This window comes from Aspergillus niger (genome assembly GCF_000002855.4).
Source record: "Aspergillus niger supercontig An06".
Taxonomy (NCBI): Eukaryota; Fungi; Ascomycota; class Eurotiomycetes; order Eurotiales; family Aspergillaceae; genus Aspergillus; species Aspergillus niger.
Genome location: NT_166522.1, coordinates 257,710 through 283,022, shown reverse-complemented (window position 1 = coordinate 283,022; position 25,313 = coordinate 257,710). Strand labels below are relative to the sequence as shown.

The 25,313-nt window shown below is 51.7% G+C and overlaps 9 protein-coding genes and 1 non-coding gene across 10 annotated transcripts; 4 read left to right on the top strand and 6 right to left on the bottom strand.

Annotated features, from left to right (window-relative positions):
• Positions 1–824: 824 nt before the first annotated feature.
• An06g01190 (uncharacterized protein) lies at positions 825–1,849 on the top strand (the record flags this gene model as incomplete). Its single annotated transcript, XM_001390908.3, has 4 exons — positions 825–835; positions 1,115–1,200; positions 1,300–1,595; positions 1,670–1,849. 4 exons carry the CDS (start codon positions 825–827, stop codon positions 1,847–1,849), a joined length of 573 nt encoding a protein of 190 aa, XP_001390945.1.
• A 2,103-nt stretch (positions 1,850–3,952) lies between these two features.
• An06g01180 (uncharacterized protein) lies at positions 3,953–5,859 on the top strand (the record flags this gene model as incomplete). The annotated part of the gene is made up of 2 exons (XM_059748055.1): positions 3,953–4,003; positions 4,402–5,859. The coding sequence occupies 2 exons, from the start codon at positions 3,953–3,955 to the stop codon at positions 5,857–5,859; spliced, it is 1,509 nt and encodes a 502-aa protein (XP_059600800.1).
• Positions 5,860–6,329: 470 nt separating this feature from the next.
• On the bottom strand, positions 6,330–8,127 carry An06g01170 (uncharacterized protein; the record flags this gene model as incomplete). The annotated part of the gene is made up of 3 exons (XM_059748054.1): positions 6,330–7,241; positions 7,302–7,751; positions 7,807–8,127. The coding sequence occupies 3 exons, from the start codon at positions 8,125–8,127 to the stop codon at positions 6,330–6,332; spliced, it is 1,683 nt and encodes a 560-aa protein (XP_059600799.1).
• Positions 8,128–9,715: 1,588 nt separating this feature from the next.
• An06g01160 (uncharacterized protein) lies at positions 9,716–11,328 on the top strand (the record flags this gene model as incomplete). The annotated part of the gene is made up of 5 exons (XM_059748053.1): positions 9,716–9,966; positions 10,022–10,311; positions 10,432–10,745; positions 10,804–11,044; positions 11,126–11,328. 5 exons carry the CDS (start codon positions 9,716–9,718, stop codon positions 11,326–11,328), a joined length of 1,299 nt encoding a protein of 432 aa, XP_059600798.1.
• A 553-nt stretch (positions 11,329–11,881) lies between these two features.
• tRNA-Leu (TAG) lies at positions 11,882–11,996 on the bottom strand. The gene has a single exon. It is a non-coding gene; the product is annotated as a tRNA-Leu (tRNA).
• Positions 11,997–12,166: 170 nt separating this feature from the next.
• On the bottom strand, positions 12,167–13,598 carry An06g01140 (uncharacterized protein; the record flags this gene model as incomplete). Its single annotated transcript, XM_001390904.1, has 2 exons — positions 12,167–12,378; positions 12,440–13,598. 2 exons carry the CDS (start codon positions 13,596–13,598, stop codon positions 12,167–12,169), a joined length of 1,371 nt encoding a protein of 456 aa, XP_001390941.1.
• A 1,304-nt stretch (positions 13,599–14,902) lies between these two features.
• On the bottom strand, positions 14,903–17,973 carry An06g01130 (uncharacterized protein; the record flags this gene model as incomplete). The annotated part of the gene is made up of 5 exons (XM_001390903.3): positions 14,903–15,131; positions 15,197–17,619; positions 17,692–17,786; positions 17,864–17,901; positions 17,969–17,973. 5 exons carry the CDS (start codon positions 17,971–17,973, stop codon positions 14,903–14,905), a joined length of 2,790 nt encoding a protein of 929 aa, XP_001390940.1.
• A 970-nt stretch (positions 17,974–18,943) lies between these two features.
• An06g01120 (uncharacterized protein) lies at positions 18,944–19,736 on the bottom strand (the record flags this gene model as incomplete). Its single annotated transcript, XM_001390902.3, has 4 exons — positions 18,944–19,067; positions 19,148–19,372; positions 19,434–19,498; positions 19,695–19,736. 4 exons carry the CDS (start codon positions 19,734–19,736, stop codon positions 18,944–18,946), a joined length of 456 nt encoding a protein of 151 aa, XP_001390939.1.
• Positions 19,737–20,376: 640 nt separating this feature from the next.
• Positions 20,377–22,618, top strand: An06g01110 (uncharacterized protein; the record flags this gene model as incomplete). Its single annotated transcript, XM_059748051.1, has 5 exons — positions 20,377–20,484; positions 20,533–21,441; positions 21,488–21,677; positions 21,781–22,467; positions 22,566–22,618. 5 exons carry the CDS (start codon positions 20,377–20,379, stop codon positions 22,616–22,618), a joined length of 1,947 nt encoding a protein of 648 aa, XP_059600797.1.
• Positions 22,619–22,822: 204 nt separating this feature from the next.
• An06g01100 (uncharacterized protein) lies at positions 22,823–24,337 on the bottom strand (the record flags this gene model as incomplete). Its single annotated transcript, XM_001390900.3, has 3 exons — positions 22,823–23,767; positions 23,844–24,040; positions 24,100–24,337. 3 exons carry the CDS (start codon positions 24,335–24,337, stop codon positions 22,823–22,825), a joined length of 1,380 nt encoding a protein of 459 aa, XP_001390937.1.
• Between the last annotated feature and the right edge of the window lie 976 nt (positions 24,338–25,313).

Below are 25,313 nucleotides of genomic sequence, written 5' to 3'. Positions count from 1 at the left end.
ATGCTTCATGCAAATGTGCTTTTGCGATATATACATCGTAAAATTCGCTTGGAATCGTTCTGGATGGGTGCTGGGCTAGGATATCCCATGTAAGATTGTGTTCGGATTTCGCATCCGTTGGTTTTGGTTCTTTGCTTCATTCGCGCTTGTAATGGTCATGATGTGTACATAGAGAAGTCGGGAAAGACGGACGGGCGTTCGGCAGGCGACGCCCGTTGGCAGGATTAGAAATGCTGGACGCGCACGATTGAATGTACGATACGGGCCCCGCATACGGATGCAGGAAGCGTGAACGTAGTTCGGAGTTGCCTCGACCGCTCTAGGCCGACGTAGAAGAAGGTAGAAGAAGCAGGGGGACGGGAAGGTGGAGGGGAACAATTGGTAGACGAGCGAGTAGGAGCCGTGGATCTCAAACCGCTTACGCTTCAAACCTCGTCACAAAGTGAAGCCGCCAAGCCGCCGTGTTCTGGACCCGCGGCTCTTCCAGCATCCCCGATTCTTCCTCTGCCATCACCACGACGCCTTTCTTTCTCTCCGTTTTCCGCTGTCTCAGCTTTTGATCTGCACTTTACCCCCCGACCTAGCATTTCAATACCTTGTCAGCCGTGCTGGTTCACCCCCCGATCGACCGCCCTTTCTTCTGCCCCTCGGCCAAGCAGCGCACGCTCTTATCAATCCAACCCAAACTTTCGTCTACCCCGCGCCTTCCGAGACCCTGTTTCATCGCGCGTCCTTACTGTGATACATCGAACCTAGCGATTTCTTTTCTATCTCAAAGACATCCTACATTAGAACCGAGCGCTTGGAGCGTGTGTGATTCGAAGATGGGCAAGTCGTAAGTGTTGCGCTTTTCCGATCGCTCCGCATGGGTCTGGCCAGGAACAACAAGGGAACCGCTTCGGTCAGGGGACAACGGGCACCCATGGATGGTCGCACTCTAGCGATAGTGACTGCGCTGCGAAGTAATACAGTCCCTGATGGGAGTTGTTCGATGCTTGTCCATATTGCCTCGCTGGTGCCCTCTTGAGTCCCTCCCTCAGAAGTACCCCTGCTACCCCGGACCTCGTGTGCCCCGCTTGTCCGCATCAAACTAATGTATTCACCGGTCTTTCAGGCAGTCGAAGCTCTCCCCCTCCCAGCTGGAGGAACTCCAAAAAGCCACGCATTTCGATAAGAAGGAATTGCAACAATGGTATAAAGGTGTGTGAGAGACATATCATGGGCTTCCGACCGGGTTCCCCCGGCAATTTTTCCTTCCCTCGTTGTGAAAGCAGCCGCTGACGAATCGCTGCGGGGCAGGATTCTTGAAGGACTGTCCGTCGGGGACACTCACCAAAGAGGAATTTCAGAAAATCTACCGGCAGTTTTTCCCTTTTGGCGACCCGTCATCATTCGCAAATTATGTGTTCCGCGTGTTCGACTCGGATAATAGCGGCATGATCGATTTCAAAGAATTCATCTGCGCCTTATCGGTCACGTCGCGCGGCAAGATGGAGGACAAGCTGGACTGGGCCTTCCAATTGTATGACATTGATGGTGATGGCAAGATCACGTATGACGAAATGCTGGCGATCGTTGAGGCGATCTACAAGATGGTAAGTGCTGTGCGCCTAGTCGCCGTTCCATTTTCTGGCCCCCACGCCGGCTGACCCCCTTCTCTGCATCACAGGTGGGCTCGATGGTGAAACTTCCCGAGGACGAGGATACACCGGAGAAGCGCGTGCGCAAGATCTTCCGCATGATGGATAAGGATGAGAACGGCAGCCTCGACATGGAAGAGTTCAAGGAGGGCAGCAAGCGGGACGAGACCATCGTCAGCGCGCTGTCGTTGTATGATGGGCTGGTGTAGGGATAGATCGGCTAACTACTGCTACAACCACAACCACAACAGCAAGACTGTTACTTGCTGCTGTCTAGTTGGGTGGGCTGGTGGCATAATGACCATGGTTGCTTCTTCGCATCATTGATGTGTCTCGGATGGTGAAACTCTCCTCCTGGTGAATTGGCGCTAACTGTTGACATGCTTTATCTGCTTTTGCTCCTTTTCGTCCATTTTTGTGACTTGGCTTCTTCTTCTCTTTTTCTTTCTTTCCTTCTATGTGTTTGCTCATTCTTCAGGATTCCCATTATTACTGCTCGTATTGACTTGATAAATGCGCCCAAGCCTGGAATCCACCGCCATGCCTTTGCACTAACGCACTGCCGATAGTTGGTCGCGGCTGCTCATAGCGGTATTTTTGATTGTCCATTTTCTTTCTTAAACTTCTTGCTGAGCTGGAACTATGGCCGCTGGAGACAACCTGGGTATGTACAAAGGGTGAGAAGGGAGTCGATTCCCGGCCGATGAAAATATTTATGATCGCCTGTACATAGTCGTTTAGCTGTTATTTTGACTATTTTTTCTTTCTTTCCTTTTTTCTTTTTGGGCAGGTTGTTTTGTAGCGGCGTTACTTCATCGCATGTGTCGGTATGATTGCAGTGACTACTAGCTAAAGACATATACAGCTCGTTCATTGAATGGCGGCCATGAGCACGATTTGTATCTGGTTTACTATGCTCATTAAAGAATACAAAATCGAGTCTTCTCACATGTACCTCCAAGCAAATACCGAGTAGTAACTAAAGCATCCACATCACCCGGGATTTGATTCGGTGTTACATAGTACTAGTTGGCAGCCCGCAACCAACCAAATAAACAAGCAATATAAATAAACACCATAATCTTCGAATAAGTAAATTTAGTTTCTGCATCAAAAACCGGACTCCTCCCGAGAACCGGGATCTGTCCCATTGGCAATATTATTTGCTTTTTCCCCCTTCTCCCAACTCATCCAGTGACGAATGATGAATTCTTCATATGCACGACCATATCACGGACGGGGGGACTACATTGGGCACCGTGCATAATTCTCTTTCTTGTCTTTTTCTCACTATTGACATCGGCATCATGCCGATCATCCCACATTAAGATTGTCTATTGTTCCTGCGAGAGTTAACTTCCTGGTTTTGTGTCCCGCCAATCGTAGAGACGGTCAGGAACGGTTGTGCTTTTCCGATTTTAACCGGGACTTACTAGTTGCTGGGATCTAGACGTGGACGGAACTTGGAACTGAGTTTTTATTCCTTATGCGGTCGGGGGGAAGTTTATCGCTACGCTGGTTATGGTTATGCTTTGCTGCTTGGTATAAGGTTTGCATGTGGGTTGGAGGCACATGGGGGGGGGTTCGTGTGGGGAGGAATCTTCTTTACGATGGGATGGATTAGCAGGTTGGGAATGGCGATGAAGGGATAAGTACAGAGTAAGTATCTGTTGAGTAACACTGTATAACTAACTAATTTCCTGGGATAGTAGCAGTGTTGTCAGTAGGAGAGAAAATAGAGAAAGAGAGAGAGACTAGGATGAGATGATGGATCGCCTCCCGGTGTCGATCCGGACAGACAGCGGGCCAATCACTTGGATTCAACCGGACAAACTCGAGGCCATCCGTCCATCCTGGAGTTTCTTGGGAATCCTGGAGAGTTGAAGGCAGTCCCTCTGGTCCATGATTCCTCGCAACCAATTGAGTCCAGACTCTCTCGCCCAGCCCTGCCGATGCTGCTCCACCACCTCCACCGTCCATCCATCGCCATCCTCTTTCTCCTCCGTTCCATTATTGCCTTCTCCCCCGTTCCTTTCTCCCTTCTCTCACCCACCATCCCTCGCTTCCTCTCACTTCATCCACTCCCTACCATTCTCAACTACTACTCTTACTCGAAATTGATTCATATCTTCTCTTTTCTCCCCTCCACTTGACTCCTTTCTCCCCCCTCCCCCCCCCCCCCCCCCTTTTCTCACGTCGCTCGATCTCCCTCACCCCCCCGCCTTCCCCCCTGCGTCCCTGCCTCACATTTTCTCCATGCCTTGGCTGCCAGATCGCAGCGGTCTGGCTGGGGCTGTTGATCTATCTTCAGCATGGTCCGAGTGCCACGCGGTTGTCGGGCTTGCGCTGACGCCCATACTCAGGTGCGTGTGTGATACGGATAATCGAATCACTGATGGTTCCGTGTTGGTCGTTGGCTTCCTTCATTGTTTGCTGTCCTCCCCCAAGCATCGGGCCGCCCGTCCTGGCGTCTACTAGTCGCCATTCCTCTCCTTGTGCTTGACCCCTGAACCCTGTGTTGCACAGATGTTGGCTGTCGTTTCTTTGTCTGTTGCTGCATGCTTTGCCCCCTAAACCTGCCAGATGTGCCAGATGTCAATTGCCGACATTCCTTTCTGGACTACATGGTATCCACCAGGGTCTTGCTGCTGCTGCATTATTTAATTCTCCGGGTGTCCGCCTCCTTAATGAATGAGGGCCAAAATGTGTGTCTGGTTTGAGAAGGTCAGGTTCTAACCGTCAGTAATCGGCTCTCTTCTAGTGCGACGGCAAATCCCCTTGTAATCACTGCAAAACCCGCAACGTGCCTTGTCTAAGCCAGGCCCGAACCTTCAAGTTCCGCAACGAAGTACCTGCTCTCCAACAACGTTACCGCACTTCCATCTCACCGACCACCTCCACTACTTCTTCTACTTCCACATCCACTGCGTCGTCGCAACTTGTCCCCCGCGCACCCCGCGAGAGGGACCCGCCTTCTCCAGGTTCGGCCCGCGGGCGCGACGTGCGATTCGCCCCGCTGCCGCTGTCAATGGACGAATCCGTCTCGCCCTCTCTGACCGTCACTGCGGTCTCCGCGCAACAAACCCAAATCTTCACCAATTACGTCCTCACTGCCTTCCCTTGCTTCTTCAAATGCACCGAAACTCGCGTCCCCGTCAATTGGGTCGAATATGTCGACCGTCGCCGTGGCGCCATGAACTCCTGCTTCGACTGGGCCATTCGTGCCTGCACCCTGTCTTATACCGCCTCCCTCTACGATATCCCTGAATTCAATGACGTCGCGCGCTCCTTCTACACCCGCTCTCTCGCCGGTCTCGCCGGCCTTCTCGCCGACGAGTCGACCGCCAAATCCGACGAAGCTCTCTCCACCGCAATTGTCCTCGCCGTGTTTGAGAAACACCACTGTACCGGCCCAGAGGCGTGGATCCACCACGCCCACGGTATCCGCGCCTTGCTCAAACTTCGTGGCCCCAGGGCCCATCTCTATGGTTTCGGTCGTGCCATGTATATTGTCTACCGGCCGATGCTTGTCTCCGCTGCCCTCATTGAGGGCGAAGCCTGCTTTCTCGAGGAACCTGAATGGCAAACCCTCAACGAGCAGATCTCTGACGACAACGCCAAGCTGCCCGATTCGTCATTATATACGGACGTAGTGGACCGGGGCCTGCGCGAGATTATAAAAATCCCCGGTTACGTCAAACGCGTCCGCGAGCTACTCTCTTTACCCCTCACCAAACGGGCCAAGCTCGAACCCCCCTTGCTGCAAAGCGTGCAAGCTACCCGCGCTGCCCTGCGCGGTATCCACACCGAGTTCGGTGTGGCCATATCCATGCTTCGTGCCGGCCACAGTAAGCCGCGCGGGTTCATCGGACCCCTTCCCCAATTCTTCTTCGAGGGATATTCGGCGCATGTCACGCGAGGCGTGCACGCCGGACTTACGATCCTGAATTATCTCGTCATCATGCTGGACCCGAGCCAGCGTGAGACACTGCAGAAAGAAGCTCGTCTGTTATCCAATCCGCCATCCCCGGAGAGTGTGGTCAGTCCGGCATCGGAGTACAGCTCCCCGAAGACTCCGTCAAGCTCGCCGGGGCATCCCCAGCTCGTTGTGGAGTCACTGATCACCCCGGATTACAAGCAGGGTCCGACAACGGACTGGATGGATCAGTTGACGTCGTCAATGGGGATGGACGGGGTGCGGGTGCGTATTGTTGATTGATTTTAAGAATTGAATATGTATAGCACGTTTGGAGTTCGTGAATTGGACTGGCTTTATCTTGTTTCTCTTGGGATGGTTTGGTTGACGGTTAGATACCCATTGATTGTTTGGCGAAAATGGGAAATGACCCTGCAGGATTGGATTGATGTGTATATGCCCAAAAAAGTAACGGTTTGATACTGTAACAAAGGAATTAAATGCTTTGGACTGAAGGAATTAGGTATAGTTTGTATATAACACTACTCAGGAGTACAAACATCAATTCCCGCACAAGCTATCTTCATTTACTCGTGGATCTACACTTGCGGAGAACAAACCCGTCTACCCATCAAAACAGACAACCAACCACACTTCCAAATATACCTCTTCTTGAAAATTATACAACTATATACACCCCCTACTGTTCTCCCATCCCCTCCATACCTCTCACAACTCGCAACCTACGCCCCACCCTATCCTCACCCTCAATTTCACCCACAAACCTCCCCAATCTCCCCCTCATACATCTCCAACGTCCTCCACCTCGCCACACTCCCCTTCCCCGTCATCACAAACGGCTTCTCCCTCCTTGCCACAACCACCCTCTCCAGCCCCAACCGCACACACTCATGACACCGTTCATTAACCCTATCAAGATATGGTCTCAACGACTCCATAAACTCCCTCCTCTTCCCCTCATCCTCCACATCCTCAACAGCTTCCACCAGCAACACCGGCTTCGCCCGCCCATGTCCCCCAATCAGGGCATTCTTGACCCCCGGATGCGCCACAATCTCCGGCTCCAACAGCGCAACATTGATCCCGTCCCCGTGCGATAAGTACACGTAGTCATCTACTCTCCCGATAATCTTCCATAATCCCTTGTGGACGGGATGTTCTTGCCAGAGGTCCTTGGTTTCGAAGCGTGAGAGGTCCGGGTAGAGTTTGAAGATGGGTTGGAGGGCGCAGGAGGGGTCGCGGATGAAGACTAGTTCGTGGAGTTGGCCGTCGCCGCGTGGTTCGAATGCTACGCCGGTGTGCTTGTTGAAGGTTAGGTAGTCCCATGCGTCTGTCCGGTGGGGGTGCAGTTCGGTGAAGTAGCCGCCTGCTTCGGTGCTGCCGACTGCGGGAAATATGGGGACGTGGGGCAGCAGGAGGGAGGCGGTTTTGGGGGATAGAGGGGCGCCCGCGTACTGGATGTATTGGAGGGAGCGGAGGGCGGAGAGGCCTTCGGGTGTGAGGGTTAGGGCGTCGATTAGGGAGGGTGGGAACATTGCCGTGGTGACGTTGCCGTGGTGGAGGAGAGAGATTATGGTTGAGGGGGTGGGTGGGCTTGGGGGTCCAATTACGGCGGTCATGTGGATGAAGGTCGTCATGGAGAGGGAGAGGGCCATGCCTACGAACTGTTTTGGAGTTTTAGTTAGGGATTGTGGTTGAATGGGAGGTATGGGGGTTGGGCGTACGTGGAGTGATGGTAGTGGGGTGTAGCAGCGGCGCTGGGCGTAGTGGTGGATTTGGGTCTCGCCGATGTCAGAAAGTGAGGCGACGATGTCTGCTCCGGCCATCATTTCGTGGGTGTAGGTTACTGGTTTGGGGTTTCCTGGGAGGGTTGGTATACTGTCTTGATTGTGGATGGGAGGGGATGTACCTGTTGTGCCTGAAGTGTGGAACACTAGCCATGGATCTGCCCTGCCTTCCTCGTAGGTCTTGCTGTAGTTGACTGGCTTTGCTTCTGCCTCTTGCATGAAGGCTTCAATATCTGGCACTGTAACGGTCTGGACATGTGGAGCTGCTTTTAGAATCTCTGCAACGGGCGCTTCCATTGACGACGGCCTCAAGTAGACTGTGCATCCTTTCTTCTCGAGAATATGCAGCTGGGCCTCGGGAGTGACTAGTGGCGAGGGAAGGACCATCTATGCTTGTTCTCAAAATGAAGTCCATTTTGGATGTCTGAGAATTATTACGTACCACCCTCTGCACCTTCGCCGCTGCCACTGCCAGAATCTGGTATCGCAGATCCTTAGGTCCAGCATAGGCGAAACATTGGAACGGCTCAGACGTCGGAGGCAGGTTTGTCTTCAACCAGTGTGCTGCATGGTTGGCCGCGTTGTTCAGCTCCTTGAAGCTGATATCCCGAAATCCCTGTGACAGGTCCTGGTCATTGATCGGTACGGAGACCCATGGTGGGGTGTTGTCTGCTTTGGCTCTGGCCTCGATTACGGATGTGAGGATGCGCTGGCCGTGTTGGACACCTGGAAGAGGGAACGGGGATTGGAAAGAAGATGCCATTGAGTATGTGCTGTTGTTACTTCTTGGTGAAAATCGTCGACAATTGGTGAGAAACTATCAAGAAGAAGTGTCAGCCTGGAGACATGACTGCATTATATACTAATTCCTAAGCACCCCGCAGCCTTGTGAAGCTCCGCTAGCAGGCGTTAGTACGCACTTAGGCATCTAGTAAGCACTAGAGGATGCCTGGCGGCTTTTAGCACGTCAGCCCAGACAAAATAAGCTGAGACTCTGGCAGGTCTGTCCAATATTTATCCGTGTCATCGTCATCGACTTAAACGAAGCGAGCGTGAAAAAGAGGGAGTCAGACTGAATCCATTTGTATGACAGGCTTAACTAAGTCACGCAGGGATGCGCGCTGACATGTCCTTCCGGCCCATCCAGCGTATCTTCGCATCCAATACATCCCTCAGATTTTGCTTCCACTATTGCGAGTAACCCATAGTGTCCTGACCGTTAATGGGGACTGAGACTCAGGATGGGATATTGTCTGCTTTGGCTCTGGCCTTAATTACCGAGGTGAAGATGTGCTGGCCGTATTGGATACCGCGGCGGAGGAACGGAGGTTGTAGACATTAAGAAGAGCCTGTTCTGAACTGCCTCTCAGCGACTTCGGTTGTGATGATAGAAAGATAGGAATATGAGTATATGTGACAATATGGATCTAACAGGAAACGTAAGAAGCTTGGCTACAAGCTGGTTGAGTATGTAGAGATGAAATGCTTCGAAAAAGTAGAACTTGCAGGGCGAAAAGTATTGTTTTATCTCAAGTGGTACTAGATAAATAAAGTAGTATTGATGCTATCTTCAAGTTCAGCTGTACCGGAGCTAAAGTGCAAGAATGGTGTCTATCACGAAGAGTCTATCCAAAAATCATGGACCCTTGGGGCTCCAATCTCCCAGCTGGTCTAGCTTAATATGCTATAAGAGAAGGTATTTAGACTAATAACAGAGCAGGTGACCGTATTTTACAAATTGTTAGCCATTGGTGTTGACCGTACAGTAGAATCTAACCCGCCGAGGGTATACCATTTTGATAACAATAGCATTCCGATGAGAGATTTGGAGGGTGTAACTCGGCAGCTTAGCTCAGAGTGGCGGACAGTTACTGCTAGAATCGCGTAGGCTGCTAGTGATTTTCCCCCCAGGGAATGAACCATTAGGTGGCAGAGAATCTGGTGAAGCATTTGGCTACGGTGAATGTCCCAATCTGCCAGAATGAACTGGTAGCATGCTAGAAACATAACTTGCACTATACTATAATCACTGCATCTCTTGACAGCCCAGCCTCGTGAAAGGGAAGCTGCACACTGACCAGTGTTAGTGATCGCAAAGATCTGGTAAGCACCGCATAATGTCCAGCTCCCATTACAATAGGGAAAATGTGACTCGAGCAGATCTGTCCAGTTTTCATCTGTATTATTGTCATCGGCTCTTGAAAGACAAGAAGTCAGCCAGACTGATTCAATGTGTGACAGGCTTATCTAAGCCATGCAGGGATGCGCGTTGACAGCTCCTTTCAGTCTTTTCACTTCATCCAGCGCATGCAACTCCTCTCGCGATCTAGTTCCACTACTGTAAGTAGAACATGGCTAAGCGACTCGCCCAATCACTTCGTGTCTGGTCAGCGTTGGGGCGCAAGTCCCGCACTTCGTTCCATGGCACCGGCCTGGAGCTTCCTCCCGAACCCAAGATCGAAGAGGAGAAGATCCCAGGCTTCAAACCCAGTGCCTATTTCCCCGTTAAACCGGGACACATTTTCAATGATCGCTATGAGGCCTTGACCAAGCTTGGCTGGGGAGTGAGCTCCACCGTCTGGCTTGTTCGCGATCTTCAGCAGTATGCCGCCCACCTCCTCATCCCCACAGCGCTAATGCCCGGACCGTACTACTAGATGGAAATGGCTCCCGGAACGCTACCTGACATTGAAAATCGGCACTTGCGACTACGCTAAAGGCCATGAAAGTCATGAACTCAATATGGAACAATGCATCCGCGACTCCAACCCCAAACATCCCGGCCACCCTCTTCTGAGAACATTTGTCGACTCCTTCGAAGAGAAGAGCCCGAACGGGACACACATCTGTCTGGCCTACGAGCCCTTGCGAGAGCCCTTGACACTTCTACAAGGGCGTTTCCAAAACGATAGATTTCCTCTTGACATCCTCAAGGGATACATCAAATGTCTCCTGATGGGACTCGATTACTTGCACTCCGAATGCAAGATCATCCATACCGGCTAGTACCACTTATAGTTCCCCCAGCATATCCAGCACAGTATCCTCATGAACTGCAACTACATAGATATAAAAGCGGCCAACATTCTCGTATCTATCGAAGACTCTTCAGTCCTACACAGCTTTGCCCAATCCCAACCATCAAAACCCATGTCCCAGAAGACAGTTGACGGCCATACCATTTACCTCTCCCACAACAACTTCGGCCGCCCCAAATCCCTTAACTTTCTTCCAGTTCTTTCTGACTTTGGATCCGCTCAATTCCAACTCGACGGCGTCACAAATACCTGGCCAATTCAACCGGATTGTTACCGCGCACCCGAGGTACTTCTCGGCGCGGGCTGGTCATACAGCGCTGACATATGGAACCTAGGAGCAATGGTACCCCACCCACCTCATCGACCGAACAAATGCATACTAACAATGTGTTGATACACAGATATGGGAACTGCTCGAAGACAAGATCCTCTTCTCTAACGCCCGCGACTCAAACCTGAAAGGCACCCCAGCCGCTCATCTCGCGCAGATGATAGCCTTTCTCGGCCCACCACCTCAGGAACTCATAGCCCGGGAGAAAGAAGGACTCAACCGAACATTCGGTATAAAGCTAAGGAGTCCCAATGGAAAGCTTTGCAACTCACCTGCAGAGTGGTTCGGTGGGCCGTTTTTTGATAAGAACGGTGAGTTTATACCTTCCATCCTACTACTTGCTATCTGCCATAGATACTATACTGACAAAAGCCACCACTATAAAAAACCAGGGGAATTTCTACACAAGCATCTCATCCCAGAAAACCAGGCTCTCGAAGACACAGTGACCTACCTCCTCAAGGATACAGAGAAAGACGAATTCCTGGATTTCGCTAGGAAAATCTTGCAATGGCTGCCTGAGAACCGGAAGACGGCCAAAGAGCTGGCTGATGATCCATGGTTGAGTGAAATCGTGGTTTCAGTCAAAGAGTAGTCGTGAAGGTATAGGCTGTTTTTGTATGATACGTAGTAGACGATACCCCTCTCCACTCTGCTTGTATTATGTGTAAATTTTAGTGTATATAGAATAGAAACCTCAGCTCCATTGTCCATAGTATACTCGAGATTCAGACTACACACTTACGAAATTGGAAAGGACACGCAGGATACAAAACTGACAATTGATGGCCTTATCTTTCTTAAGTAGTATTACCATAGTGGACACAGAATTTGAAGGGAGAAAGGCTGTCTCTATATTGTTTACAAAAGTACTAACACTCAAGATAAACACCAAACAACTATATAGTGCCGGACACCTCGTGTATGTATACTAGATAGAAGTGCCAATCAAATTAGAATGTACATACTCCGTGCTTCGAATCGAAAGACAATGATTCTAAGCGCGAGCAAAAGACTGAAGCGAGTCTCTACATCAGGGCATCCAAATGCTATGGTAGGACATCAAACCAAGTAAACTGTGATGAAATCCAATGTTATACATCAAACAGCAGCTAATTAGGGACTCAGAAAACAAAAAGTAAATTAAATGACAAGAGTGGGATTCGAACCCACGCCATCGAAAGATGATCAGGAAGCTTGTGGAAGCTGATTTATTTAGGTGGACCTAAACCTGACGCCTTAGACCAACTCGGCCATCTTGCCTTTATTTTCATTGGTGGGTGGCGAGTGATGTTCATTCATTTCCTAGGATCATCATCTGGTACATGTTGATATCCAATACTATTTATATAATGGTAGTTCGCTTTACTATAAGTTATTTCCGTTATTTCCTGGTAGTAAACATACACTAATTCTAATATTATCCAATGTTATTACTCGTCTTCAAGGATATATCGCTGTACTGAGCCAACACAATCAAGTTCCTCATTCTCACGCTGAATCACCACCGAGCGAGCCTTGTATTCAGGGTCGCTCAATATTAGCTCTACACTCTTTCTGATGGTCTCGGGGCTGGGAGTGTCGGTTCGCAGGTTTATACCGATTCCGGCCCATTCTCCGCGCATGCATACTTCGCCTTTGTCTTCTACGGATACGGCGGTTGTCGTTAGTGATTGGTCAAATTCCAAGGCCGAGGGAGGACTTACGAACTGTCCCGGCTAACACCATGGGCACTCCGTTCATCACGCCATGCATAAAGCTGCCATATCCGCCGTTTGTCACGAAGACGTCAACGTACGGAAGAACCGCATCGTATGAAAGGTAATCGGTGATTTTGGCGTTATCGGGTATCTCGAAGTCATCGTCCAATACTGCGCCCTTCACTCCTAGCACGCCAATGACCATGACATCTGGTCGGTTGGCAAAGGCCTGTACGGTGGGGATGAGTAGGTCCTTGTAATGAATCTTGATAGTACCCTGGGTAACGAAGACGACTTTCTTCGGGTTCGTTGCCTGTCTGTTCATCTCCAGCTCACCCCACCATTCAGGCAGGGGTGTAGACGGGTCGACTTCCCTGCGTGGTGTGCCGCCAATGAACCGGACCTTGGGCGAAAGGTCGCTGCGCGGGTACTCCAAGCTTGGGGAACAGGGCTGCAGGAGAATGTTATGACCCGTGCTCCACAGGTCGAATAACCACTGGTCTACTTTCATGGTTGCTCCAAGAGATGCATACACGCTATTGGTGTAGTCAACTAGATCATCGCGGATGGCTTTCTCGGCGGCGTACATGGCAGCGTTGCGGGCTCGGCCGTCGTCGCTGGGGTCGGGAGGTAAACTGTGGCCGAACGGTGCTGTGTCGACACTTGAGACGAGCAAGGGTGAGGTGGAGAATGTGAGGGTCTTGGGAAATCGCTCGTAACCTTTGGGTAGGGGTGCTCCGAGAAGGAACGGCCAGGTGCCCATGTAGCCGAGCTCTTGGATGAGAATGACCTCGCGGTTTGGGTGCTTTTCGCGGAGAGTTTCCAGGACAGCCTGTAGTGACTTCATTCTGGATGCGGTCACGTCAACGAAATATGTCTTCAGGCCCCAGACAGTGCGTGCGATGCGATCGGGAATTGTCTTCACGTAGTCTAGACTCTCGGGGGAGTATAGGTTTTTTAATGGGTAGAAGGTTGCTCCGGTTTTGCGGATGAGAGTTTCGAACTCTTGACCGCCGATGAAGGAGACGTCGAAGCCTTGTTTGGTCAGCGCGGTGGCATGAGGGAGTAATGGGAGTGTGTGCCCGATTATTGTCGTGCAGGCAATGACGATAAGTGGCTTCGAGCAGTGATCCTCAGATGGGGTTACCTTGGTGTCGATAGTCATGATTACGGATTGGCACTCTGAGACATACGCAGAGAAGGAATCTGCTGGCCTTTCCTGAGCAGTATGCTGATGAACTGGTTGTTTAAGAGGAATTCAACGAGTTATAATGAAGTGGTGCTGGTGGGCAAGTATCGCCACTTACAAAGGTCTCCTTTTATACTCTGTCGAGGAACCTCTAGCTAGCCAGCCGCAATGCAACTAGCGCGGGAAACTTGATGTATGTGTTGTCAGGATACGCGATCGATCTCTCAGATCTCGCCTGGTGTGGGGTGTATCGACCAATGAGCACTGCCAATTCAAGGTTCGATGAAAGGGCGAAGCATTGAATCCCGTGCAGGAGGTATGCGGGCCCTCAATAGAGTGAAGAGGTAGCTGTCAGTGTGTGAGCAGATGGTCTCTGTTGTCTAAGCACATTCCCCATGACTGACGCATGCGCATATGCCCAAAGGGCGTTGAGTTCTGGATCAAGGGAGGACATGTCTGCTGTTGACATTCCTGTAAGCAAATGGACGAGCACATGGACGGGCAAGGGGCTAAGCTTTCGATGGCTCTGACATGGCTCCATTGTAGAGCTTAGCTGAAGGAAGGGAGGAGAGAAAGCAGAAGATACGAATAATAGCGACCTCACCTGACTAGCAGACTCGGTTGAGATGCAGCCTCCAGTTCATTCGAAGGGATGACGGCTAGCCATAAGGGAATTCTCACTCATATTACTTCATGGCCCCAGCCCAAAACACTAGCACAAGCTTGTTACCCACATACCACAGTCGGTAGTCGCCTGCGTGTACCTGTTTATCCGGACAGAGATGGAATGAATGCCTTGGACTTTGTGGCGGTCAAAAATATCTTGGTAGGGATCGTCTCTATCCTGCATGTCATCACGTGGAAAATTCGGTTCTGGACTCCAAGCATTGAACCAAAATAGTGAACTTGAACCAGCTAACGTAGCAGTAGATCAGAAAATGGCTACGGAGAAACATTCCATATTCTAACGTGTCATTTCTATCAACCACCCATGTCGCTATCAACTACTGCGGCCGTGAACACTTCTATCTGTCATGTACAAGGGTATCGGTGAGAACCATGGGCCTCTCGTAACATAGGCTGCGGACTCCGAACGTGCCAGATTGCAAACGAGGGGAGGAAAGAAGGGATAAGTATAAAGGAACAATCATGAAATAAAATAACAAACGCGTTCATCCAACGTCATGCCAATGACCGTACGCGAGGATATCGACATGTCAACAGGGCTTCAAATATTTTCGGAGAATGGGTAAAAGAGACAGCAAAAGAGAAATCGTGGATCATCGTCGATCAAAAAACCAGCTGGTACGCTTCCCAGTCTCCTGCGACTGGACTCCTGCAACTGGAGCACTGCTCTCGTTTCCTCCGCCGCCGCCTCGGAGCGGCTTTGCGATTCTCGAGCCGCCAAAACTGAAACCGCCGCTGCCATCCATACTTGGAAGACCCCTCGTAGAGCCCTGCTTCGCAGCTTCGAGTCGCTCTTTGACCGCAGTGAGTTGGGCTTCAAATCTGTATCATCATCTAGTCAGCAACCTGCTTTCGTTCCTTTGTCAAAAGAGTGGAGAGGGTCGTACCGGTGATTCGCTTGGGTGAGTTTCTCCTGGCTCTCCTGGAGCAGGCTCTCCAAGCTCGCAATCCGCTCGTTCCGGGCAATGAGCTTTCTCTCCGCAATAGCAACCTCCTTCTTCAGGCTGCTGTTCTGTTCTACCAGCTGCCGCTGCACATGAGTCAGCTGCTCCAGGTTGCGTTCCAGGAACGCCATCTTCTTCTGCTGGGCCCGGTTGTTCGACGAACGGAGAACGTTGTTATACTGCTCCCGAGCATCGTCCAGCGAGATCTCAAGCTCCACAACGCGCTCGCAGCGGTTCTGGAGGTCGCGCATGAGCGACTTCTTCATGGCATCAAAGTCGGCAATCTGCTGCTGCAGGTTCTTGCCGGCTGCGCCGTTGGTCGAGACCCGGGATTGGGAGTCTGCAAGGGACTGGCGCAGCTTGTCCAGCTCATCATCCTTGCGTGCAATCTCGTTCCTAAGGTCCGTGACTGCCTGCATTTCGGCCTCCTTCCGGGTCACGTACACCTTCTCCAACCGCTCCCGGATTTCCTCCACGTCGCCTTCGCCCAGGTTCCGCTCCAGAAGGTTCTCATAGTCCCGCTCGAGATTCGCCAGCTTCTGCTCAACTTCCGCTCTACGGCTGTCCTGCAGCTCATTGAAATCTCCCCGGTCGTTCATCGTGAGCTCGGCTTGACGGATGAACCCTTGGGTCTCCAGGAGACTCGCCCGCAGCTCCATAAGGTCGTCAGGCGCGATCGTCTCGCCGGCTTCGCTGACCTTGTGCAAGGAATCGACCCGCTGGATCAAGTCCTGAAGCTTGCGTTCATTATCGGAGAACACGTCACCGCCCAAGTCGAATCCGGCCATCATCTTCGCCATCTTCTCGGCCTTCTTCTTCTCCTTCTCGTCCAGTGCAGCACTGGTCTCCTTGGCCTTCATCCGGACGTCGAGGAGCTGCTGCTTAACATCGTCCAGCTCGGTAGTCAACTCGGAGTTCGCCTCGCGGAGGCTGTCCATAGTGATAGCGGCCTCCTTGCTTTCATACGACACCTTCTCCAACTGCATGCGAAGCTCATTGACCTCGGTGGTCAACTTATCGTTGTCCTTGCCTGAGCGGGCGGAGTTTTCTTTCATGCTCCTCAACTCCTCCCGCGCCTCACGGAGACCTCTTTCGACGTTGGCGATGTGCGACTCCTTCTCCGCGATCTGGTCCTGAAGCTCATTCTCGCGTCTAAGGAACTCCTCTCTCTCGTCCTTCTCGAGAACAAGGCTAGGTGTGCTAGAGCGATCGCCAAGCCTGGACTCAGGACGAGGAGTCTCAGATCGAGGCGTGTCCTGGAAACGGGAGGGCGTACCGGGCCGTGGTGCACGAGCCTCGGCCTTCGCGGCGCTCACAGCATCCCCTCTGGCGGGAGTCCAGCGATCCTTGGGAACGGCCTCGCCACTGCGCCACACGTGTACTTCAGTCTCAAGTTGTGAGATATATGTTTCGAAATTCGTCACCTGGCTCTGGGCCTTGCGCAAAAGTGCCTTCAGTTCCGAAGGGCTCAATTCGGCGTTGACCTTCGCCTTGTTCTTGATTGCCTTGGCGCGCACACCGAAACGCAGGGTGGAGATGGTTTCCGCGTCGTTGTAGCTGCTGGGGGAGCAGTTGATGATCAATGTCGTTCTCGAGTTACCTCCCAAACTCTCTTGCAGAATACGCGTGAGCTTGGAGTCACGGTACGGGATATGCGTGGATTTGCCATCCGTTAGCGCGTTGATGACCATACCAAGAGCACTTAAACTCTTGTTGATCTTCTTTGCTTCTTCGAGCGTCTGACCACTGGCGCCCGTCTTTCCAACCTTCTCACTACCTGCCAGATCCACCAAGAACAGCTGTCCGCTCTTCGCAGAGCCGGTTTCCAGGTTCTTCTGTGTAACAGTGATGACGAAGATGGAGTGGGACCGAGAGGATTCCTGGTTCATATTTGTCGCCGCAACCGCTCTTGCTGTACCACCACGTCGCATGACTTCGTACACCTCCTGGACGCTTGACACGTACACCTCCAGGAGACCCTTCACATAGACACCTCTCGATTTCTCCTCGTGAACGGGAAGGTTGTCGTTATGCGGCACCAGCAAATCTCGAATTCGTTCCATGTAGATTTCCATGTAACTCACGCGGACGGTGTACTCGATGTTGCTTGGGCTGGTGAGGATGCTGGCGAAGATCTGCTCGACAATGCGGGGAATGATACCCTTGCCAATATCATCGTCGATGTCCGAACCCATCATGGTGTAAGACTTTCCTGCACCCGTCTGACCGTAAGCGAAGACCGTTCCATTATAACCGTTCAGAATATCGTCTACGGTGGGCCGAATCGAGAAGTCGAAGATATCCGTTTGTTTCGAGTCCATAGGGAACACGCGGTCGAAGGTGAAGGCTCCAGAGCCATCACGGGCCTGAACTGAGTTAGCCCACTAGGCGAACTTGCCTCCTATGCCACACCCTCACAAGTCGAGAGAAAAGCTCACATTAACGTAACATGATTGCTCATTTTCGAATTCAACAATCGGCTCTCCTCCAGAGGACAACTCAACCTTGTTTTGCGGTCGGAACCTCGCAACCACTGTGTGTGAACCGTCAGTTTTAAGATCACCTCCAAACTCAAAAAAGTATACGACGCGGCGGGGAGTTGATGCGCACCCTTAATGGTGTTGTTCGAGCCGTTGGGGCCAGATGACCTGTCAAGCGAAACAAATCAGTCCTAACCGCTCCCACGGTCAAGCGGTGAAGCAACCAGAAACTCACGCCATGTTCAGTCTGACCCGAACAGAAAAAAACCGATGAAGATAGAAGAGGACAAGAAGGAAAGAAAGCCCCGAGAGGAGGGGATTGAGTGAGGGGGGACTTCGTTCAGATCAACAATGAGGCAAGTCTGCTTTGGAGGGCCAGGGTCGGTGGGCGGTGTTGTTTGGGTCAGGGGTCCACGTGCACTAGACCGAAACGAACGTGTGCAATAAATGCGCTATCGGCAGCCCCAAGAATTAAGAGAGATCGGGCAACAGAAAAAGGGCCCCAGCACCCATGAATAGACAACGATAGTGCGTTGTGACGTGGTCTTGGACTGATCTTCCCTGCCTAAGGTGGGGAGCAAAACAAGTGTAGGTGTGAAGTTAGGTATGCAGCATTGTTTCTGGGAACTCTGGAAGTTGTTCCGGTGCAAAGCAGGCATCTGGCTTTCCCCCCTCCGTTTTAGAGTGTTCTTGGCGCCCGCCTAACCATCCTCAAGTGCCGCATGTCCATCCCCGCCAAACATGAAGAATGTTGCATGTAGTCATTGACTGTTGTACCTGCCTTACGGTCTGATCACGGGAAGGGCTCATATGAGGGGCTCGGGTTGAAAACTAACTGGTCTGGGACAAAAAGCCACGCAGTGAGGAGATAAGAGTTATGTGACATGCAGCGAAGGTAAACAAGAGCCCGACAGAGTTAATGCATTATGCAAAAACACACTGAAAAATATAATGCAGCTATCCACAATACCGAATGAAATATTAAATGTACCAGGCGCCAAAACCCCACGCTGTGCACGTCATCAAATGGTGTAAGACTCCATCAAGCCAAGGTAGGAGTCCCCCCACAAACGCATGAAACGGATCACAGCAGCTTGCCGTTAGCTTCCGTCGCACCGGAGACGGACAAGTCTGCTTCATCATAACCATGTGCCCTCAAGCGACCAAAACCCATAACAATAATCCGCAGCTTCTCTACGTCAGTACTATCCTAGTCCTCCCAGCTCTTCTCGACGGTCTCGCGCACGCGCTTGATGTACTCCTTCCGGTTGTCTTTGTAAAGGTTTGACGCTTCTACATTCGCCGGAGATGATGTGTTGGGATCGTTCAACAGACTACAAGCCAGTAAAACACTCGTTAGCATGTTTCGTGTTTCATCTTTCTTCAGCTTTACCCTGATTGCAAGGGTCCGTACCTCTGAATACTGGTCAGGATGGCTGCCACGTCATAGGTTGGGCTCCAACGGTTCTGTAGAATGTCCAGACAGAGCTCGCCCGTACCGTAGACGTTGGGGTGGAACATCTGACTGATAAACTTGACGCCCGGAGGCTTGTTTGGGTACTGCTCCTCGAAGTGCATGACAAGGCGGAAAGTGCCATCTTCAAAGGGAGTATCAGCGGGGCCGATGATGACGGCGTTCCTAGACGTAACAAAGGTTAGGGACTCAAAGGCCGACATTAGGTGTGACTGGATCAGCTTACCAGGTCATGACATTGTCCGCCACAGGAGAGGCAGAAACTCCAGCAGGAGGGTCAGTTTGCATACGCTGCGTAAAAGAATGTCAGGTTAGCTCACGCAACCACTAACCGTATCCAACGACAGAACATCTCAGGTGCCCTTCAAGTATAAAAACCAGACGGGGAGGAGGAAAAGGACAAAAAAAAAAAGAGCAAAGTAAATAAAGACAGGGTAGAAACGTAGGATAGAAAGCGAGCTCAGAACCATGCTCGTCATAAACACACCTTGAAGTCGCGCATGAGACGACGGCGGGCAGAGGTCGACATTGCGGCGGGGTACTGGCGATGTCTCGGAAGCTATTGAGATAGTAGAAAGGAACAAGGGGAGCCAGATAGGTTTGGCAGTGATCCGCAAAGTCAAGTGCGCAGTGACTGAGTGAGGGGGGCAAACCGAAGTCCCAGGCGAAGGCGGAGAGAAGAGAAGTTGAGGTGTGACGAGAGTGGGTGGTGGAATCCAAGAGAGGTCGATAGCCACCTCGGGAGGATGAGCGTTGATCCAAAGACCGGCGAGTTGGGCCGTGCCTCCTCCTGAGCGCCGTTAGTCAGGAATCCGACTACTAACTAACTAGCTCACTAGTTTGTAGTGACTCTCTCTCGCTCGCCGCCCGCCGTTGTTGGGCCTGCAGAAGCCCACTGCTGAGTCTTAGCCTATCCGGGCAAAGTCTCGGGCGCCACTAGATTACGTAAGTCACATGCATCATGTGACTGCACTGCACGTTCCACGGCCCAAAACGGGGGACTAACCTAAACGAGCATCTCCATAGAAGAGCTGAGCTCTTCGTTCTCCAACTGATGCAGCTCGCTAGCTTATCGCGGGAATCTCGTATCCTTACATGACAAGACCTTCAAGGCCTCTGTTCTGTCAATACTACCATGAGGAGAAGGTAGGATTCAACTCTGTGAAGAAATGTCCGGTCCCTTAGAACTACCACTTTTCCCTTCTTGCTACGACTGTCTCTCGTGGTCGGAAGATGGGGAGCTCGCGATCGCCGCTGGAGACTACATCCAAATCTTAGTCAGTGTTAGAATCCCTGCCATCAAAGCTCATGCTTATATGACCTAGACCCCGAAAAATGCAGCTGAACGATTGGGACATGACCCAAACCAATCCCCCATAAATAATTGGCATTCAGCTCGCTTCCGTGTCAATGTATTCACGAACAATGAGTGGCCTACGATCTATCCCCAGAATCGGGATAATTTCTCTCTCGGGGCCGAACAGTCCCTCAGCAACGTAGTAGCATTGGCCTGGTCCCCTCCAGGACTGGCAAAATATCGACGTTGTGTCCTCGCTGTTCTGACATCTAACTTACTGTTGTCGCTGTATGAGCCTGTCGGTTCTCAGGGAAAGTGGACTCGGGTTGCCATACTCAATGACTCCTTAAAGGCTCATTTCAACCCCATTGTCAAGGAGGATGGCATGCTATTGCGGAAATCTAACATTCGTTCTTTCGCGTGGTCTCCGCCGCTTAAACTGCCAGCCGAAACGCATACCGCAGCTTCTTACTCTGTCCTACCTGCTGAGAGTCGCTGGGGCTTTCACCTGCTCTCAATCGCGAATGATGACAACGATGTTGTTGTGCTGAGAATTCACAGGCCATCAACAGATCTCAGTGCGCCATATGAAGCCGGAGTTATGTCGGTCAACTCCTTTAGTGATACAGATGGGAATTATCCGAAGCTGCAACCATCGTCTATTTTTTCCGAAATTTTGAAATCGAAAATTAAGATTCTGTCCATGTCGTGGGGCCCATGGTTTTATGCAAAAAATTCCGCGAGTGGGCTTCTCGCTGTCACTCATGGAACTGCTCTTAAGGTGATTCACTTGGATGTGAATGTTCTGTCTCAAGCCCCCGAGACAAGCGCAGAGCCGCAAAAGCAAATCGAAGCGAGTTCCAAAGACATTACTCCAAAATTCTACGAAGGCTTAGGGGGATATCACTTTGCCGGGCCATTGGCGTGGCTGAGTACGGTATGTTTCAGAAGCGCTACAGCTGGGCAGGCACTGATCTGGATAGGACGACTCTCATACTGTCTGTCTGGCTGCGGGTACTCTGGCAGGGCTCATATTGATAAAGGCCTCTAAAGAGCCTCATCAAGGCATACATCCAAGCTCCGGCCGAGTGCGGCTGCAAGAATTGTTATTCTACGAAAGTCCGGAAAATGACAGCGAAACGGAACCTCCTAGGCACTCAGAGCCAATATCCGGTAAGCAGTGCGCACCATCCGCCCCTTCGCTCGCTAACATGTGAAGCAATGCTTGTGGCGACGGACACCGATTCCCACGCTCCAGTACTCTACCTAGCTACAGCCGGAGGATTCACGGCAGCAGTACCTTTCCGGGATGGCGATGATGAATACCCGATTTATGCCGTCCCATGGAAAGACCAGCTCGATGATGTGCGCGAAAGGTATGACTTTGACCGCGATCTTGGAGGCCTAGCCGTTGCTCGAGCTTGGGGTATGGCTTCTTGCAAGGGAATGATCGCAGCTGGTATTACCGTACACCCAGGGGATATGATTGAGTATCGCACAGCAGCGGAGGAAAGGTTAACAATCATCATGTCGACAGCCGATGGTTCTCAATCTGACGGATTGGATTCTCGGTCGGTGTCGGACAGCTCTCCCGAATATCTCCGCCAGCAGCGAGAGGCTGCCTTGGGATACATCCTACACTTCGAAGACAATAACGAGAACAGACAACCGCTGTCTTTGAGCATACTTTACGCAACGGCCTGCTGCACCATCATTGAATCCAGGAATGAGGCTTTACTGTCCCAAGCTCACAAGGTCTTAGTAAGGCTGGCAACTATCACGGGTGTAGATCTGAACGAAGAGCTCTCGAAGTGTTCGACATCTAGACCTAAGATTGGCCACAAGCCTGCCGAGATGCTTGATGGGCCTGGTGGCCAGATGTTTGAGCGATGCGAGATCTGCAGCGCTGGGATCTCATGGTACTCAGCTGAGGAGGCCCAATGTGCCACAGGCCACGTCTTTGGTATGTTCGATGCAGCACTGAAGGCGTTGCAAAAGGCCATAATGCTAACTCTTCTTCCCCTTATAGTTCGCTGTAGCTTGACGTCATTGGCTATTCAGGACCCCGGATCTTCCAAAGTCTGCTCGTCGTGTGGAAAGGAATATCTGAATGAGGACAGTATAGAGCCATCTGAATCTGACGTATCGTACACCTGCCGAACGCTCTTCGATGCGTTCGACACGTGCGTCTACTGCAATGGCAAATACCGTGTCTGAGGACATGCCCCAGGTGAAATCCGCCCGATGTCATGTCTGTGCTGCTTCGCGTATATTCTACTTTTATTGTACAGTAAATATGGCCGTCACTTGCTGTTCAATCATACTAGGCCTAGCAGCTTTCCGGCTACGGGGTTCCACTCGTCATCCCACCGACGAGAACTTTCCTCTCGTGCCCCAGTGCGAAGTTCTTCGAGTGCTTCCTGGTTTCCAAAGAGTTCGACAAGGTGTTCCACAAGTTCATCGGAGCTTCCAAAACCTCGTCCATTACGACCTTCAGTGACCAGCTCCGGCCACGCCTCGAAGCGATTCCAGCCAACGACGGGCAGTCCAGCGCCGAACATGTCGACGACTTTCATGGGCAAATCTACCCCGCTACTGCTGGTGTGCAGACTGACACCCAGCGAGGCGGATGCCAGCAACCGTGCATAGTCTTCCATGCTTAGCCACGCGGTACGAATGGTGGCCTTTTGAAGTTTACCGTTCTTCTCCAGATCGGCAATTTGTTTCAAATACATCTCGCGCTGGGGCCCCTTTCCCGTTATGATGGCCAGAATCGAAGGTAGGTCGGGATTTGATGCCTCAGCCAAGTCCGAATACCGACACAGAGCTTCTATGAGAAGCGAGAAGTCCTCATCCGCTGTCCAAGAGGTCGAACTAACCAGAACTCGAAGCTTGTCAGACCCAATAATTGGCCGGACAGTTTCCGTCTCCGACAACGAGCGCAGGAAGTCCTGGCGTACGCGATCGTCTAGGATGGGCTGAAAATGATCGGCTGGTCGGTCATGCAGCGGGAGAATGGGCGCCTTCAGAGCAAACTCCTCTTTCAGAACAGATGCCATTGCATTGGTTACACACAAGTGTGCCGTCGCGTACTGGCAGAAAATCTTCTCGTATGATTTGGAAAATCTGACCAGCGGATGGGAGTCTCCGAGTTTGAGTGCCAGGATGGTGTATCCAAAGTTATGCCAATCAATGAGGAGCTTTGTGTGACGCAAGAAGCAAACGAGGGATGCGATCGCTAGCGTGGGAATAGAAGGCGGATTCTGTGACGGGCAAAGGATGGACTTAGCGCTGCTTCGATGGTATCATGCATTGGGGACAAGGAGTGGAATAACCAACCTGGACGAGAAGCCATTTGGCTGGTTTTGTACGATATGCCAAGATCCAGAACAAGCAGACGATTTGGAAAAGAACTTTCAGCGGACCGAACAATAGGAAGAGGAGCTTATTGCTTGTCTGAAGGCAGGATGGATGTGGAGGCAGGGCGACAATGGATATTCTCGGATGGGAGGAGATCTCGGGATGCACGTCGGATTCTATAGCAATTCATTAGCGTGGAGCTTTGTGAGAATCAAATGCGCATCTTCTAGCGCACCATGATAACCGATCATGTCCACCTGACCACCATTTCTGGCAACACTAAGGGCATGGTACTGCATGCGCGGACTACGGCCAATATCCCCTAACACGAGAATCTGAACAGTCGTCTTGGGTTCATTTGCCGCATTTTGGCTAGTGACAGACCTGGACTCATGCCGCGAAGGCAGCAAGAGAATGCCGATAGTAAGCGCCGTAGAGAGACAGAACGCGACGCTAATGAGCGACTCGATCATGGTGTTGGATATTATTGGAGGGTTTGAAGGAAGTTCAAGCGATTGAGTTCAGCACCATGCTGGACAGATTGGTTCGTGATGCAGCTCAGCGCATGGCCATTGAAGGGCCCGTAGTACCAGCGAAATGGGGAAATTCCACCAGCTCAGAGGAAGGAGATAAGAAGCACGGAGATAGCTCCGGGGAGGGGAGGTTTGCCAGCTGTACTCCGGTTTGAACGGAGGAATCCTGGGCCGATCCCCAACCCCACTCGATGCCGCGTCAAAGCAAATCAAGCGCGCGGCTCGACCTCGGATTGGTAGGATGCATGCAATGTGCCTGATCGTGGTTTCTGCAGGCAAAAAGCAACGCGAGATTCTGGCCTGGACGTGTCTGGAACAAGTTCCCTGACCTCAGCCAGTCGCCCAAGGTAGTTTGTTTGGTTGGAGATTAATCCATTCGGATCGAGGCCGGGCGATCAGCCCGCGGCCAGCCCAATCACGTGGCCCGGGGGTTATCGCGGGCAGCCGATCATTCAGTTGGCGGCGCGCATCTGGGGGCCATCCCATCCCCATTACTTGCCACAAGCGCCCGTCAAGCTGCCAACTCGTTTCCCAGTTGCTCCCAATTCCCCCTCTCCCCGGCGCTATGCCACCTCGTTTGCACCAGACTCCCGGCCGTTCATCTGCTTTGAGCTGCTAGAGCTCCAATCTTTGTCAAACCACCTCCTTGCTCCCTCCCTCCGAACGCTCGCCTTGTGCTCCCTCCGTGGTCAGTCGCCTCTCTTCACGAACCACTAGAGATCATGTCGACGGGGGCTCCTGTGTCCACCGTGGATACGATTCCTCAGGTACATGGTCTAGGACATTCTCGTGGCCGCGGTCAATCGCGTGCATCTCGCCGGTCAAACGGTCCCATCTCCATCTCGGCTTCCTCCTTCGATGCCTCCTCGGCGCAACAACAGCCCCCACAGCCTCTACCGACTACACAACACACCAA